Here is a 17798-nt window from a genome sequence, read left to right as displayed (position 1 = left end):
CTTGTTGAGTCAATATTGCGGAATTGTTTCAATTTGAGAAATTTTGCAAAAGATTTTTAACATATGGCAAAACCCCAAACTTGCTTTATGCTGCATAGATGTTGTTTAATCTCTCAAAACTGCATAATTCTTGGCTACTTCCTAGTTGTCTGCTAATTAATGTGGCATCAACAATGCCGGGGTACAGCTTTCAAAGCTGGTGGAAAAAAGGATGCAATTGAAGACTTGAGCCATTTTTATTTATACACAGCCTGGTGCCCAAGTATTGAGATTTTGTTTTTTCACCCAGGTAAAATGCAATTTTCGATTAATCCTGCCCAATTACTTTTCTGCGTAAAAAGAAACCTTGATGGAGGTAGACATTTGTAAACTTGAATAGACCAGTCTTTCACTGGTCCTGCTTGCTCCTTAACCTACTCAGTTCCACTGATCTTGTCCCCAAAGCACCCCGCATATGCTTTTGAGAGGGGAAAAAATAATCTTATAAAAAGTATAGCGATGTGAAATGATAATCTCATTAGAAATTCACTGATTAAAAAAAGAAACTGATTTTTTTTATTCATTAAAAACATTAAGATCATGTTCCTGCTTGAAAATAAAGTCATCTTTGAATTTGAGTAGCAGTTTGACCTATGAACTGATTTTCTATAACAGTGTCCACTAGTGGTAGGCCTTGCAAAGAAATATATATGTACTTGGGAAGCTATATCAGTTTATAACTTCACTATAGGTGGCAATAGATATACAAAAGAGTATGATTTTAAAAGGCAGTAAAATTATAGAGATACAAACAAGATTCTAATATAACTATGGCAATATAATAACTGTCTAGTTGGGTCTATTAACATGTTAATCATCCTAGAAAATTTTTATAAGCCCAAAGTCTTAAAAATATTGTAATAATTGAGGTAAATTGCACTAGATTATTCTCCTTTTAAAAGGCTCTCTTGAATCTATAGAATTATATTATCCACTTAAAAGTTTTAGATAGATAAATGGAGCCCAGTGACCCCCCTTATGTAGCTCATGGATCTATGAATTACGTATGTTGTATATAAATTTTATATTTATATAAAACCTGATTTTTTTTTTTTCTGGTGAAAGATCTATAGATTTCTTTGGATTCATAAAAGGATTTAGAACCCATGAAAGGTTAAGAATCTGTCCTGGTGGACACCCAGAGATGCCTTATTTGAGCAGTAGGGGTCACTGCTGCTCTTCATAATGATAGGAGCATTTTTCCCTAATAAGAATTTTCCCTTATCTTTATAAGGATAGAAGGATTTACCACCTAAATTATTGTGAGTGATTTATTAATGTAAATATGAAGTCTTTGTAAAACCAATAGTACAGATTTTAAGGAAGGCATCTCTTTACTAACTGATCTTTTTTTTTTTTTCTTAAACTCACCAATATACAAGATACCTTTATTCTCTTTCAAATACTGTGTCCTTTGCCCTTGAGTAAGTGATAGGAGGTCACATGAATATGGATTTCAGTGTCATTTTCATCAGGTTTTTCACTGGAAGTGTTTTCTGGTTTTTATACTCCTAAAAAGATGGATAGTATTTCTTCTTGCTTCTCTCAGTTTAGAAGGTTAAATATGTAATCTCTTTCAGACACTACTTTCTTTCCATGCAATATTCTTTAGCCTTGTTTGACTCAAAATGTCCTTTGCCCCATGAATTTCAGATGTGTAATTCTTCACTAATTCAAAAGGCAGGAATGGTGGAAATTATGATGTGTTTTTGAATTTCTAACATCAGAACCAATTAAAAAGAATACTTGGACATTTCTTCAGGAGTTTGATCTTTGTTTATTGCAATGCTAAGAATGAGCCCAAATGCCAAGGTAGTGTTAGCAAGTGACTTCTGGTAACAGAGTTAAGAGGAAAGCTTCTGGGACCACAGGAGACAGTGAGGGAGCTATTCTTCCAGTTAATGCCTGGAAAGGCCTGGGAGATAATGAAGCTGCACTGTCAGAAATATCTTAGTGAGGGATGTGTGCATGTGACAGAGAGACAGAGAGAGAGAGAGAGAGAAGGGAAGTGTTATTTATCACAATTTCTCCTTCTACTTTGTGAAGTCCCAGCCCATGTCACAAAAACAAGTGTCAAATTGAACATGATAATGACTCATAATTTACTTTTTTGTGTGTTTCTATTTTGCAAAAATGTGTCAGTGTTTATGCTGACACAGAAAAAACAGCAATGTGACATTTCCAGTTTTCTTAGCTGAGTTCATATACTACCATGTTTGATGGTAATATTTGTTTAATTATCTGTGTTCCCCAATAGACGTATGGGGTGAGTATAGTGTGATATCCACATCACACACCCAGTATCTGGATAACTTGCAATTGGTAGGCCTTCAAAATTTGTTGAAAGATTGAATAAGTGAGGTGTTAAGATTTAGACACTTACATGTGGGGATGGAAGGCACTGAGACCTTAATTTTGATGTGAGTTGCAGGTATTGAGTCTGTAGAGTAGGAAATTGTGTGTCTCTGGATGTGTATATTATGTGCTCACTCCTGAAAAAATGCTACTATCGCAACAACAATTAATTTAATCTTAGCCCTCTTCTGTGTGTAAGGCAGAGAATTGCTTGTGTCAGGACAGTCTGTATTTCTGTTCATTGTAAATTTTATGAAAATGAATTATTCTCCAATATATTTACGTAAGTTAATGCCACATTTTATCCAGGTTATATAAAAGTTATTTCTGACATTAAATTACAAGATGCTCTTTGAGGGCCGCCTGTGTGGCTCGGTCAGTTAAGCACCCAGTTCTTGGTTTCAACTCAGGTCATGATTTCATGGTTTGTGAGTTCCAGCATTGTGTCAGGTTCTGCAGTGACAGTATGGAGCCTGCTTGGGATTCTCTGTCTCCCTCTCTCTCACTACCCCTCCCCTGCTCTTCCTCTCTCCCTCAATTGGAAGAACTATTAGAAAAATAAGACAATTCAGTAAGAGAGCTGAGTACAAAACAATATTTAAAATTCAATAGCTTCCAGGGCGTCTGGCTGGCTCAGTCGGTAGAGCATGCGACTCATGATCTCGGGGTAAGTTTGAGTCCCACGTTGGGTGTGGAAATTACTTCAAAAAAAATCTTAATGGAAAAAATCAGTATCTTTCATATATGCAGTTAAAAAATATAATGGGGGAAATGATCTTATATATGACAGCAATAAATGCAAAATGTTTAAGACCTAGGAAAATATTTAAGGGACACATCCCTCCAAAAAGACTTGAATCGATGAAAATGCACAGTTATTCTTGGATTGGAAAAGTCAAAATCATAAATGTCTGTTATGCCATTAATCTAATCCTGAGCACATTTTATTGAAAATATTTTATGTCCATCAACTGATGAATGGATAAAGAAATTGTGGTTTATATACACAATGGAATACTACATGGCAATGAGAAAGAATGAAAGAATGAAATATGGCCTTTTGTAGCAACGTGGATGGAACTGGAGAGTGTTATGCTAAGTGAAATAAGCCATACAGAGAAAGACAGATACCATATGGTTTCACTCTTATGTGGATCCTGAGAAACTTAACAGAAACCCATGGGGGAGGGGAAGGAAAAAAAAAAAAAAGAGGTTAGAGTGGGAGAGAACCAAAGCATAAGAGACTGTTAAAAACTGAGAACAAACTGAGGGTTGATGGGGGGTGGGAGGGAGGGGAGGGTGGGGGATGGGTATTGAGGAGGGCACCTTTTGGGATGAGCACTGGGTGTTGTATGGAAACCAATTTGACAATAAAATTCATATATTAAAAAAAAAGAAAAAAGAAAATATTTTTAATTCAAGAAATAGTTATTAAATAGTGAAATATTTTTAAATGAATTTTCCTAAAATACTCTGAAATAAAATAAAAACTTTTATTTTCTACAGATTTTATTGCTGGTACTATACACTTAAAGTATAAAAACCTTTAGTGATTTATTGCATTGTTTGAAAACACAGCTTTTCCTTCTAATGTGAAATTTATGCTTAAAAAATAGTCTGATTTCTAAAAATTTGCTCTTAAGTTTCCCTTTGGATTAGCTCAGCAAACTCCAGGAGCCATCTCAGCCTAAGTTACCAAAAGGTAACAGGGGAGTGGGTACTGTTAGAAGGACATCAGGTGTCTCACACATTTGACAGAATAATCAAATGAGCAAGTTTAGAGGTTTTGGTCACGTCTGCTGCCAACGTTGGCAGGCTTTCTCTCTCCAGAATGCTGCTATGAATGTGACACCAGGTCAATCAACCTGATTCTTTGCTTATTTCCTCTGAAAATATTACATTGGGGGAGAGAAGCTGAGAGGGCTAGCTCAGGGAAGGAGTCCACCACCAGCTCAACCATCTGTGGCTGGAGGATCAGAGCATCACTATACTATCAGGACTACGGGAGCCCTATGTTTTAAGGGTCATTCCAGGAGAAGGGAGCATCAGTCTAACAGGTGTCCGTTACAGCCTTGTGGTTTTGAGTCTAAATGTGACAGGAGCAGAAGAGCATCTCTGTCTTTTCTCTAGCTTTTCTTATTGGCACTGTGTTAAAGAAGAAAATGTCCTGTTTTCCCCTCTTGCCATGCTCTTTATCAGCTTCCTTCAGAAAAGCAAACTGATTTCTTCCAAGTCAATAGAAAGACTCTCCATAAGACACAGAGCTAGCCCCTACGCTTCTTCCCTGCAATGTGCTTTCCCATTGCAAATGGCTGACCAATTACAACTGTCATTGGCATACTGGCCTCAAGCTTGCCCATCAAAGCTCTGGTCTAAGTTAGCCTCCAGCTCTTGTTTATTAATTTCTTCTTGAATAGTGGTTCTCAAACTGTAGTTCAGGATAAGAAAAGAAAAATACAGAGACTAACAGCGATTTGGTATAGTTTCTCAAATGCCATGCCTATTTAGACAAAGATAATCAGTATCTCCTTTCATTCATTTAATCATTTGTTCATTCATACATTCATAAATTTGTTCCACAGTTATTTATAAAATACCTACCATGTGCGAGCTGTGTGATATAAACCATACAGTCATTCAAACAACAGGTTTCAAACCAAAAAGACTTTTCCTTTCGAATCCCTTTTCCATCTGAAGGAGGTTATATCCCTAAGTTACAATTCCCAAAACCTCATCTTACCCTGACTTAGGTTCAGTACATGTTATTACAAGTAGTTCTCATTTTCTGTCTTCGACTGTAGACATAAAGCTTCATGATTAGAGAGCATTTGTCTATCTCATCCACCAAAATATCCTTGCCCCCCAGAAAACTACTTGCCGCACAGTAGGTGCTCTATAAATATTTGATAGACACAAATTGCCTTGTGTTCTGTAGATGGGGCCTGACATGAATTGGAAAGGTATCAACGACAAGTATTTTGACAATCAGTGTCCCCAAGTCAGCCCTTCATGCCAGAGAGCTGCTTGCTGGGCAGGACAGATTATCTGTATTCTCTGTCACTGATTTACTGTCCTTGACTTATGTAATGGTATCAGCTAATAGGAAGAACACAGTACTATTGACCTGAAAATATAACTGAACAAATTGTACTCCCTTCCTCTTCCACCAATGGCATCAACACTCTTAAAACTTTAAGTATTTCTATAAGCAGAATGTCTGCAAAACTATTTCTTCTCTTTGAAAATATGGTAATTTACTTTGTAATATCAGGCACTTTAGAGTGTTAGAGTAACTGTACATAACTCAATAGGAAAAATATCTAACAAGAACTAGAATTTTAAAAAGTCTCATAGTTATTATCACTGCATTGGTCATACCTCTCATACCAACATGAATATCCACATCCACACCCATACTTGAGGGTGAAAATAAAGACTAAGAGTGAGTGTGCTAGTCTGAGACCTTATAGTCCCGAGACAATGAGCTGGCCAAAACAAGAACAAACCAACCAAAAAGCTACTGGTAAATTCTTTGTAGTGTTTATAGTTTGTTGGGCCATGTAGTATAATGGGCCAGAGCATGGTCTATAGCATCAGACGAACTTGGGTCAAGTCCTGGTACGGTATTTACTACCTGTATGCCTTGGGTGTTTACTTAATCTCTCTGAACCTCAGTTTCATCATCTATAGAACTTAGTGGCTTCAAGAATTAAGTAAGATAAATGATTATCAGGACTTGGCTTCTGAGGCATGTTTCAGTGAATGCTAGTTCAGTCATTCATTCTACAAATTTTTATTGAATTTGTTTATCTTGCTCACAAATGTGTCTCTAGCATACTACCTGTCGCATAGGAAGCTCCCAAGATCTTTTTGTGGAATGAATGTTAAGTCTCTACTTTTATAGAATATATGTTGGAGTAGTTTTCATCCTCCACCTCCTGTTGCTGAGGGCAGGAATACCAGAGGAAAAACAAGTGGGAATTTAAAGGAATTTTCATTTTAATGTTGTACACATTAAAATTCTATTATATGCCAGAAGAAACTTAAAAATTAATAAGCTTCTGAAAATTAAATAATGGTTCTGTCACTAGTTTCAGTGCTTGAAAATGAAGTAATAATATGATAATGTTACGTCAAAAGAAAAAAATTGTTTTAGTCTTCCTATCAGATAGTCTTTTCAAATCAGTAAGGATCTGACATCATGAACATAAGACCCTGTCCAGATAATTAAAATGAGAGTTTTCTCAGTTACATTTTGAAGACAAATTTTCTTGCATCTCATTTTAATGAATACATGCATATATTTGCTTTTATGGTTAGATGTGTATTCTTCTAAGAAAAATTAAAACTAAGCTAGTCTTAAAATACAGTACTTACTCAGTACTAGTACATGGGACACAAATTTGAAAAAATCCAGTGAAGTAGTTCACTTAATTTAAACTCAATACTGAGCTTCATAAATTTGAGTTAAAAGAAGTTTGGGAATGTAACCTATGGGAATGTAACCAAGAGAAGAAAATAATTTAGTGAGTCTCGAGCCATTATCAAGAATCTGCTTCCAAGCATGGTTTATAGGTAAGGAATTAAGAGGTACAAACCTGCATTATAATTTTTTTAATGTTTATTTATTTTTCAGAGAGAGACAGACAGAATGAGTGGGGGAGGGGCAGACAGAGAGGGAGACACAGAATCTGAGGCAAGCTCCAGTCTCTGAGCTGTCAGCACAGACCCCAACACAGGGCTTGAACTCATGAATCATGAGATCATGACCTGAGCCGAAGTCGGACACTTACCCAACTGAGCCACCCAGTATTCCCTAAACTTGCATTATAAACTAAATAAGTCATGGGGATGAAAAGTACAGCATAGGGAATAGAGTCAGTAATACTGTAATAATGCCTATGGTGACAGGTGATTGCTGTGGTATTTCCTAAGGTACGGAATTGTAGAATCACTATGTCGTACACCTGAAACTAATATATTTTATGTCAACTATACTTCACCAAAAATATACTCTCCTGATCCAGACCTGGATAACCTACTATCTTTCAAATAAAATCATTTTTCAAATATCTTGAGAATGTTTCACTTTCCATACCCCCCCCACACACACACACACAGAAAATGCCATAAAGCAACACATTTGATGGGATTTGTGTTCTTGACTTTGAGTTCCCCACTGATTCTTGTAAGAATTGCTAATCCTGATTGCAACAAATAAATAGAAAGATAAGAGACATGGATTTGGTGGCTTACAGAAAATAATGAAAGCAAATGGACCACATTTATTATTTGGGCCGCTATTTGAAATAGATGTATGAAGCCTTCACTAATGGTAAAATAGCATTGTTTTTATAAACAATATAATATACTATAAAATATATATAACATAATATAAAAAATAAAGTGTTAATTATGTATCCAATCACAATAATAACGCTTTGGTTTAGGAATCTTTATTAATTATTTTAACAGTGTTTTGAATTGTGTGAACATTTTAATTTATATTAATAAAGGAAAAAATGTGGAAAGAGGGGAGAGCAAAAAGAAAAGATGGTATTTTCTTTTTGATATTTGTTTATCAGAGCATAAGGCATGAGTTCTAATATTCCTAATCTGATTAATGTCTCAAAGAAAGGATAAACACATGGTGATATACTATTATTCTTAATTTATTGGCCTCTTTTAAAACTCAATTACGTGATTGCTTCAAAGCATAAACATTTGTATACTTTTAGAGAAGTCACAGTTTTAGTGGATTCCTTGCGGGTAGGTCCAAATTTTTTGGTTTGATTAAAAATACTTATTTCTTCACACATTCTTTGTGAGCCTCTGCAGCATGCACATTAATTTACAGGAAAGGTGATACACATCTCTTTCAGGAATGCCCTAATTTTCCCTCGTATTGTCCAATTAAATGAATTGAAATACCCTGGTGTTTCTAAATTCAGCCGACAGAGAATAGTTTTATGACAAGTAAATAAGTCTTGCTGGGAAGATGTTGCTTAAGTGATAAAATGGTTCAGCCAACAGGTGAACCAACAAATTAAATATTAACTAAGGAGGGTAACCATTTCTAAAATCCTACCTAACAAAGGCTTCAGCTATATATAGGATTGAAGATCTCCCAGTTAAGTCCATAAGTAAGGGACAATTTCTTGGAGCTTCTAAAAGTTTAAAACCATGAAGAATCTAATACTGCTACTACTGTGTGCTTTTATTATTAAGTCACAAGCTATTGATTACTATGATGAGGTGACTATTTAAAAATTATTATATTATTACTAATATTATTAATATAAAATATAACAACATAATCATATGGGAATATTTATCTTAACGAAATTAACATTGATTTTAGTTCTGAAATTGAAGTGGGACCCATTTTATTTAAAGAATGTTACATAGTATTTCTTACATAAAAACAAAATAATGATTTCTTGTTTTCTTGTTCATCTATATTTTCCCAGGGAGAAGAAGACAGAGCTGTGGTAAGATTGTTTTACTCACTTGTTATCCTGAGTACTGTGATTTTCATTTAGTTCTAGCAACACATTATTACAATTATGAGGACAAATCTAAGAATTTTGAAGACTATGAAAAAAAGGAAAAGCAGTATTTTAAAAGAAAAAAGCTGTGGTAGCTTACTCTTTGGTGAAGGAAAGTAATATATAGCTCCTGAAATTACTGGCAACTTCTGAATGAAAATTATAAATGAATCTAAAAGCAGAATAGACCAAATACAGTGATAGAAAATGAAATGATCGTTCTTTTCAAGTGTGCAAATCTAAGTCATAAGTAGTATTTATTGTTATTACTAATAGTTATGAAACACGTAGCTCAGTATAATTTATTCATTCGTAGAACAGTTTTTCTTTAACTACTATCTCTGCTGTTTTCTTTCTCTTGGTTTGAAGATAACAGATATACAGAAATGCATTTATGGAGATAACTAAAGAATTTTAATTGTGTTCTCAAATGAATTATGATCAAATTTCTTGCGCACAACATAGTATGTCACACTAAAAATAAGAGTAAACTTCAAGGAAGGGATTTGTTTGCAACATTTGTTGAATTTGAGGGGAACCTAAGTTGTTTTAATTATCAAAGTATACAGATAAAGAGATACTTGTCTGGTTAATTGCATTAGCTAAGAAGAATGGAAAGAATGTATAAGAGTAAACTTTTGTAATACCTAGCTAAGCACTTTTACATTTCTACTCATCAGCTAATCCTTACAGAGATAGTTTACTAGTTTAAGCTCCAAAGTGGATTTTCTAGTTTCAGTTATTTCACTGAGTGATCTTCATGAACCCCAATATCCATATAATTTCTTTAAATATTTTTAATTCCTTTTCTCTGTAAAGCTAGATGGTCAATGCTCTCTCTCCAATGGCACCCTGAAATAGAAAGAAAATATTTTTCTTCTGTTATAATTTGATTTGTAATAAACAGGTGAATCACATTTCATAATATTCCTGGTAGAACAGACCAGCTCTGGGACCTCATGAAATATGTATATTTTCCCCAAATCCTCACATGTTATTATTTTTATTGCAATTACACATACTCGGATACCTATGATGATTATGCAGGGGGATTCGGAGCCAACTTGCCTGGGTTTAAAGCCTAGCACACTCACACTAAATGTTAAGTGCTATTGTAACTTAATGAATAAATGACAGCAAAATTCAAAATAGAGTCATTGCATGACTTCTAGGCTCACTGAATAGCTGGAGAGCTTAGTCTTTTCATCAAATATAGTCTTTGTTAATTTGTAATTAAGCCCCCCAAAGTATAATTGCTGACAAAGACCACATGACAATTTAGTTAATCCAAGCAAACACTTTTATATTGCATTGCATATTTTCCACCTCATTATGTTTTAAGGTAATATTCTTTAAGTTAGCAAATAATTTTAGTCGCATGCCTTGAGAATTATTTTAAATATGAGAAAATTATGATGTTTGATAAAGAAATCATGTAGGAATTTCATGAGAATGGTATAAGAAATAATTTTGTTGATATAAGATAAGGTTAGGATTGGAATTAGTATAGGAAAAGCCATTTAAACTATAGTATCTACTGTGTGTTTGCAGTAGAAATAATGAGTACTTACTATGTGTCAAGAACTCTTTGGAGGGTGTGAGATGCAATGTCATTTAATCTTTACAATCATCTTAGACAGCAGATACTCTTATTATCCCTATTTTACAGATAAGGAAACTAGAGCACAGAAAAAATAACTTGCCCAAGGTTGGATAGCTAGTAAGTGGTAGGGTCAAGATTTGAACCCCAGCAGTCTGGCTCCAGAAGACCTTAGTCCTCTTCAAACACGTTAGCCTCAAAGATTGTCTGATTACAAAGAAATCCAAAATAAATTTCACTTTTTTAAAAAATCTGTATTACCTCTTAAATGTTGTTATATAAGATTTAGGTAAATTGATCTTCTAATTCATAAAAATTGAAAGTGGGAAAATAATTAACAATAATTACAGGAATTTAGTAATCCAAATAGCTTGAGAAAATTCCTCCTGACAGTGTAGATTTCTTACTATTTTATGTATTCCAGTGTATAGGTTTCAGGAATCTGATGTCATCGCTCTTCATAATCTGATGCAGCTTTATTTTAAGACCTCTTTTTAAAAACTCCCTCAGGTATAATACTTTTCACACAGTTTTTCTATTGTTACCGAAGAGACCAACGACTAACCAGTTGATGGACCTTAAAGAAACCATTAATTATGTGATAACCTAATTTATGAAATGAGAGTATTGGAATCGTTACATCTCAAATCTTTGATAACACTTTACATTTATTTCTGCCTGGTTCCCCAAGGGTTTTGTGGATGCCCGTGGTCATCGGCCCCTCGACAAGAAGAGGGAAGAGGCTCCCAGCCTGAGACCTGTCCCACCACCCGTTAGTGGAGGTGGCTATCGGGCTCGACCAGCCAAAACAGTGGCCAGCCAAAAGAAAATAGAAAGAAAAGCCCCTGATGCTGGGGGCTGTCTTCATGCTGACCCAGACCTGGTGAGTGCATCAGTGTTTCTTGTTGGAATGGGTCTCCCATGCAGAGAAAGCCTATGTTCATTATGGTTTCCTAATGTTGCCTTGACCCCCATTATTATCATTATTTTGTTTCGTTATTTTGGAAATAACTACAAAACTTACTGGGCCTTGGGATAAGGGCTCCTTTCTAGTCCTCTTTAGTTTGAGCCTGAGATTGTGAATGAGGTACATGGATGTTGTTTTTAGCTTTGTGTTTTGCCCACCTCATTTGTTCAAGTGGTAAAATTTTCACAGCCCTACTTATTTTTTCTGTGGTAAGTACTAATTTTACTCTTCAGAGGACTATGATGATGACTCTAGAATTTCTGGACTTACATAACAGAAAATGAAATTGCAAGTTTTTATACTGGCTCGTGATATTATTGCGTTTTCACTATGTGGTATTTTCACAAATACCTGTAATCCGAATCCTCTAATGCCTGCCATTTTCTTTGTTTGCAGGGAGTGTTGTGTCCTACAGGATGTCAGTTGCAAGATACTTTGGTAAAACAGGAAAGACCAATCAGAAAAAGTATAGAGGAGTTAAATAATAATGTGGAGTCTGTGTCCCAGTCCTCTTCTAGCACCTTTCAGTATATAACACTGCTAAAAGACATGTGGAAAAACAGGCAGAAACAAATAAAAGGTAGGTATCCTGTGTTTTATGTTTGATTCTGCTCTAAAATTAGAACTTGTTTGACTGCATGGGAATGCATGATTCTGAGAAGATGAACCTTTCTAGATTAGCTTAAGTAGCAGTCTACTGCTTTCAGTATGAGCCTGAATACCCTCCGGTTCTCACTTAGGCCCCTTTACCTCCCACTTGTCATATAAGCATGATTCAGCACTTATTCTCAGCTAGAATCATTTTGTGTAGAAAAAAAAAAAAATCTCTGTGAGTCCTTATTTTTATTCTAGAAGAAACTTGTGAATCAGAAGGCAATATTCAGAGCAAAATTTAGCACTTATAGATTTAATACTTCAGGTTTTGAATACAAAAGGGTAATCTATGGCATACTCAATTGTGTTGCAGGTAATGCTACCAGATCTTTGAATCTTGAGATCTGAATGCTCTTGAGTGCTTGAGATCTGAATCTTGAGTGCTCTTGGCTGGGTGGTAGGAATAAGCTAGTGAGTAAGACTGGCGTAGGCATTTCAATGAGTAACTTATCTAAATTTGGGCATTTTTCAAAGGTATCATGACATTCCTCTTGTAAATTTCAAGGCTCTAGTGTACTTTTGTGAGATGGATAAGTAAATCAAGGGTATCCAATCCATATGATGTTGAACTTCTGAGATGGAAGGTCTAAATACTGCTTTCTCCTTTTTTCCTCACCAGAGAAATAAAGAACCTATTGGATTCATTATTAGGCAGAATCTTTAGCTTATACCTAAGGTAAATTACTAATACAGCAACTAGACTTTATGTTAATTTGTATGTCATGGGCCGAATAATTTCCCCTAAGTACAACTGCATATCATGATTTCTCTGCAGCTATTAGTTTATTCTCAGAAAATTGAAATTACAACTGTATGGATGAATACACCTAGCTTTTTTATCAGAAGAAAATGCTCATCACTCCTACATAATTTCATTTTTCCAGAAAATGAAAATGCAATAAATGAGTACTCCTCAGAGCTGGAAAAGCACCGACTGTATATAGACGAGACTGTGAACAGCAATATCCCAATCAACCTTCGTGTGCTCCGTTCAATCCTGGAAAACTTGAGAAGCAAAATACAAAAATTAGAATCGGATGTCTCAGCTCAGATGGAATACTGCCGCACCCCATGCACAGTCAGTTGCAATATTCCTGTGGTGTCTGGCAAAGGTAACTAATTAATAAACATATTTCTAGAAAGTTCCAGAAGAACAAACACTCTAAAAATATGAGGTAACTTTAAAAAGCTTAGTGGCTTTTCCCCAACAAATCCTAATGACGTTAGAGCACATCATGAGGATATCCCTACCGTGCTGTGTTCAGACATAGCCTAATGTATTCGCCAATTTTTGACGAACAGGTTGTAGTGCAATGATGGTGGTAGCTCCACTTGACTAATGCACGTGCTTGCTTGGATAGATGGAAGAATGTAGGTGGATGTGGGTGTTTCTCCTTACCAATGTATTCTGGAAGGTTCTAAATATCCTAGGACAAAGAAGGTGGAGAAGGGCTTTTCTCATTCCCTAGAACTCAAAACTGATGTTTCAAGGATGATTCAATTTCTACAACTTCTTCTCAAATGTCTGAAATAAAGCATTCCTCAGTAACTTATGTAATCAGTTATCTTACACAACTGATAACTAAAGACCAAGAAATTATGTTGTAGTTCCCTGAATATAGTATGTTATCTTATGTTTGCAGAATGTGAGGAAATCATCAGGAACGGAGGTGAAACATCTGAAATGTATCTCATTCAGCCTCACAGTTCTATCACACCATACAGAGTATACTGTGACATGACCACAGAGAATGGAGGTAAGTATTTGATGATGGTTGACCTATCATGCTGTAATTATTTTGATGCCATAGAATGCCAAGAAATAAAACCTAGCTTGACATAACTAACAATGATCCATTTGATTTGGAATTCATCCTGATATTTTAAAGGTTATAAAATATCTATGATTCACAATTTGGAGTGAGATAAAGCATTTGCAGTCTCCAAAGACTTTAAGTTTTCCATTCATATTTATTTCCTTATTGTACACATTTTGAAGCACTAAACATACCTGGGCATAAAATAAATTAAATAGATGAGGAATTTAGACATTCTCCTCAAAGTGAGATTGTTGTCGGTTAATAGATGCTATTTTTGTTTCTTTCAACCAAAGGATGGACAGTAATTCAGAATCGTCAAGATGGTAGTGTTGACTTTGGCAGGAAATGGGATCCATATAAACAAGGATTTGGAAATATTGCAACTAATGCAGATGGGAAAAAATACTGTGGTGTACCAGGTAAAACTGGGAGTACAAAAATAAAATCATCCTTGGGTAAAAAATTTTTTTTTTCATTACAAAAAAACATGGCTTTGGGAGTCTGTTTTTGGGAGTTTTAGGAGGTTAAGAAGAGTTTACAAAAAGAATGTGAAAGTTAAAGATAAGGAAAGAAAAACAGTTTTTATTTTATTTTTGTTAAATGTTTATTTATTTTCAAAGAGAGAGAGTGTGTGTGACTGCACAAGCACCCATACACACACACTCGCACACACACATGTCAGGGAGGGGCAGAGAGAGAGGGAGAGAGAATTCCAAGCAGGCTCCCCACTGTGAGCCCAGAGCCTGCCTGACCCGGGGCTCAATCTCACGACCTGAGCCTAATTCAAGAGTCAGATGCTTAACCAACTGAGTCACCCAGGCACCCCGAAAGGCAGTTTTTCATTTCCAAACGTTTTATTTCTATTGAGGCTTTACTCTATTTTTCCTTTAGGTGAGTATTGGCTCGGAAATGATAAAATTAGCCAGCTTACCAACATGGGTCCCACAGAACTTTTGATTGAAATGGAGGACTGGAAAGGAGATAAGGTGAAGGCACTCTATGGAGGATTCACCGTACAGAACGAGGCCAACAAATACCAGCTCTCAGTGAACAAATATAAGGGAACAGCTGGCAATGCCCTCATAGAAGGGGCCTCTCAACTGGTGGGAGAGAACCAGACCATGACCATTCACAACAGCATGTACTTCAGCACGTACGACAGGGACAATGATGGCTGGTATGTATTGTGTTTTTCCCTCCTGCTTTAAAAGCCACTATGGATGTTGTTATTAGAGTCATTAATGATAGCTCATGTTATTAACAGCTGTCATTTCTTGGGCCCCTACCGTGTGTTAGCCACTGTAGGAAGCTCTTTATCTATCACTCTAAGACATTTCCACTATCAGGTTGCTATTATTATTCTCACTTTACAGATGAAGTGCAGAGAGATTAAGTAATTGACTGAAAGTTATACAACTATAAAATATGGAACTGGAACGAGAGCACATTCCCTTTACATAGTGAGCGTTTAGATACATTTCTGTATCTATATATTCTCAAGTGTATATTGAAACCTCCATTTTGTTTTCCAGGGTTCTCTAACACTGAGGCGGCTGAAAGCTGTCATGTCAGTTTAAAGAAACAAATACAGATGGACTTGTCACATAGGCCCAGTTCTCTCCCTTTCTTGTTGTAGGGCAGGGAAGACATTTTGCCTACTAGTGTGATTTTACTCACAGAACCAGCGTATAACATGAAGGATCACTGTATGCAGCACTCTTCTGCGGGCACTTTGCAAAGAATTTACTTGACGGCACCGCAGTTCTAATAACCCCAAACATTTTCTTTCAGGATAACTGCAGATCCCAAAAAACAGTGTTCTAAAGAGGATGGTGGCGGATGGTGGTATAATAGATGCCACGCAGCCAATCCAAATGGCCGATATTACTGGGGTGGACATTACAGCTGGGACATGGCGAAACACGGCACAGATGATGGAGTTGTATGGATGAACTGGAAGGGGTCCTGGTATTCAATGAAGAAGATGTCTATGAAGATCAGACCCTTCTTCCCACAGCAATAACCCCCAAAACACAGATTTTTATTCTTCTATATGTAATACCATTTTTGTATATTATGCCATTGGAATATGCTTTCACACATTATATCCCTCTAAAACTATCAAAAGGTCGTGAGTGTGACTTTTTGGGAAAAAGTATTTAGGCTAAATGACATTAAAAATAGCACACGAGTTATTTTCGTATTCTTCCTTTGTATTTCTCACCGAGGAGTAACTAAAACAGTAATTGTGAACACTGTTCATAATTTCAATTTCAGTTGCGGAAAGTTTCGAATTAAGAAGAGGAATTTTCTATCCTTGTTGTAGAAAAGGTATTAGGCAAACTAAAAAGTTATGTTCAAAAGCCCACTTTAATACTCTTTGTTTATATAAGATCCGTCACAAAAAAAAACTTTCAAAAAGACTTATTAAACTAGTCATTGTTGCAAATAAATTATTCTTACTTTGTAATCCACATGATCAATGAGTTAGGCTTTGAACCTGGAAGAAAAGAGAAGCAATCACAACTTTGAGCAGCTAGCAAACTGGCACTGAACACATGAAGATTCAAAATCTTACTCTGCACCATGGGAAAACCACTACGCTGCCCCTTAGCTAGACTTTGGGATCAGAGATCCCAAGAGGACAATGAGGGTCTGATATTCATCAATTGGTTTTTGGGAGAAAGAGTGGGGTAGGAAGCAGCAGTTGCCTATTGTCCCTGGAAATTATGCCTACTGACATCAATTGGATGTTTGTTTTTTTCCATGATAACACCGGAACTAAAGTAGAAGTGGGTTTTGTGTTCTTTCTACTTCTTCCCAAGAAATGAGTATATCAACTCAATGCTGCCTTTATCCTCTGTTCTCCCATCATTTCACTGCCCTAGGCAACCCTATGCCCCTAGACTCTCCTTCCCTAACGTAGCATCATTGCCGCTGATTTTCACAGAAACTTATTGTCCCATAGCTCAGCCTCTTAACCTTTGCATCTAAGCAGAGGTTATTAATTTTTTATCACAGAAATGCTGTCCCTGTTTTGATTCCTCATCAAATCCAATTTCAACTTTTACCTGGTTTCCCTGCCATAGGTTCTGTCTCACCCCTACCTGTACTCTATCTGTTACTCTGCCATCACATAGAGTGTCCTAAAATAGGAAATTCTGACCAAGTTACCTCCCTGCTTAATGTCAGCTTTGTGTAATCTAAATGTTAAAATCCAAATTCCTTGATTTGGGGTGAAAATGGTTTGCTACTTGGTCCCAGCACCTTCTCCTGCCCCCTTCACTGCACATCTACATTCTTGTCACAGTGAATTTTCCACCATTCCAGAGAAGGTCAGGCCCTTTTATATTATGCTGCCATTATTAATAGCATTTTTCTCCCAACGCTATCTGACAATTTACTGTTCATTTTTTAAACCTCACTTTAACTGCAATTTCTGTTTTATATACCTTTCTCTTTTACTAATCATGAGCTCTTATTCACCTTTGATTCCAGAATCACCAGCCTGTCAGAAAGCACAATTTTCATAAATTCATAAATCGTGGATGACTAAATCCACTGATTATCAAGATCTTGGATAACCCTCCCCCCACTTTTTCGTATAGAACCCATTTTCTAATAAAGTCACATGCAGAAACTTCACATGGGAAATATTTGAAAGTAGAATTTAAAAATAAATTTTTAACGTTTATTTTTATTTTGAAAGAGATAGAAAGAGCAAGCTGGGGAGGAGTTGACAAAAAGGGAGACTGAATACCAAGCAGGCTCCCTGCTGTCAGCTTAGAGCCCGATGCAGGACTCGAACTCCTAAA

General features: G+C 36.0%; 1 protein-coding gene across 1 annotated transcript; it reads left to right on the top strand.

Moving 5' to 3' along the window:
• Nucleotides 1–8529: 8529 nt before the first annotated feature.
• Nucleotides 8530–16178, top strand: FGB (fibrinogen beta chain). The gene is made up of 9 exons (XM_015538408.2): nucleotides 8530–8649; nucleotides 8865–8885; nucleotides 11234–11425; nucleotides 11906–12089; nucleotides 13048–13275; nucleotides 13807–13920; nucleotides 14277–14402; nucleotides 14875–15160; nucleotides 15775–16178. Exons 1-9 carry the CDS (start codon nucleotides 8578–8580, stop codon nucleotides 16004–16006), a joined length of 1455 nt encoding a protein of 484 aa, XP_015393894.1. The 5' UTR covers nucleotides 8530–8577; the 3' UTR covers nucleotides 16007–16178.
• Nucleotides 16179–17798: the final 1620 nt, after the last annotated feature.

Source organism: Panthera tigris, chromosome B1 (genome assembly GCF_018350195.1).
Source record: "Panthera tigris isolate Pti1 chromosome B1, P.tigris_Pti1_mat1.1, whole genome shotgun sequence".
In the NCBI taxonomy this organism is placed as follows: domain Eukaryota; kingdom Metazoa; phylum Chordata; class Mammalia; order Carnivora; family Felidae; genus Panthera; species Panthera tigris.
Note: the sequence above shows the minus strand (reverse complement) of the source record. Positions and strands in the feature narration are given on the sequence as shown.

Excerpts from the sequence above, each read along its gene's own strand:
- FGB (XM_015538408.2), top strand. The coding sequence starts at position 8,578 with ATGAAGAATCTAATACTGCTACTACTGTGTGCTTTTATTATTAAGTCA. Across the intron at positions 14,403-14,874 it reads AAAATACTGTGGTGTACCAG|GTGAGTATTGGCTCGGAAAT; the intron begins GTAAAACTGGGA and ends TTTTTCCTTTAG. Across the intron at positions 15,161-15,774 it reads GACAGGGACAATGATGGCTG|GATAACTGCAGATCCCAAAA; the intron begins GTATGTATTGTG and ends ATTTTCTTTCAG.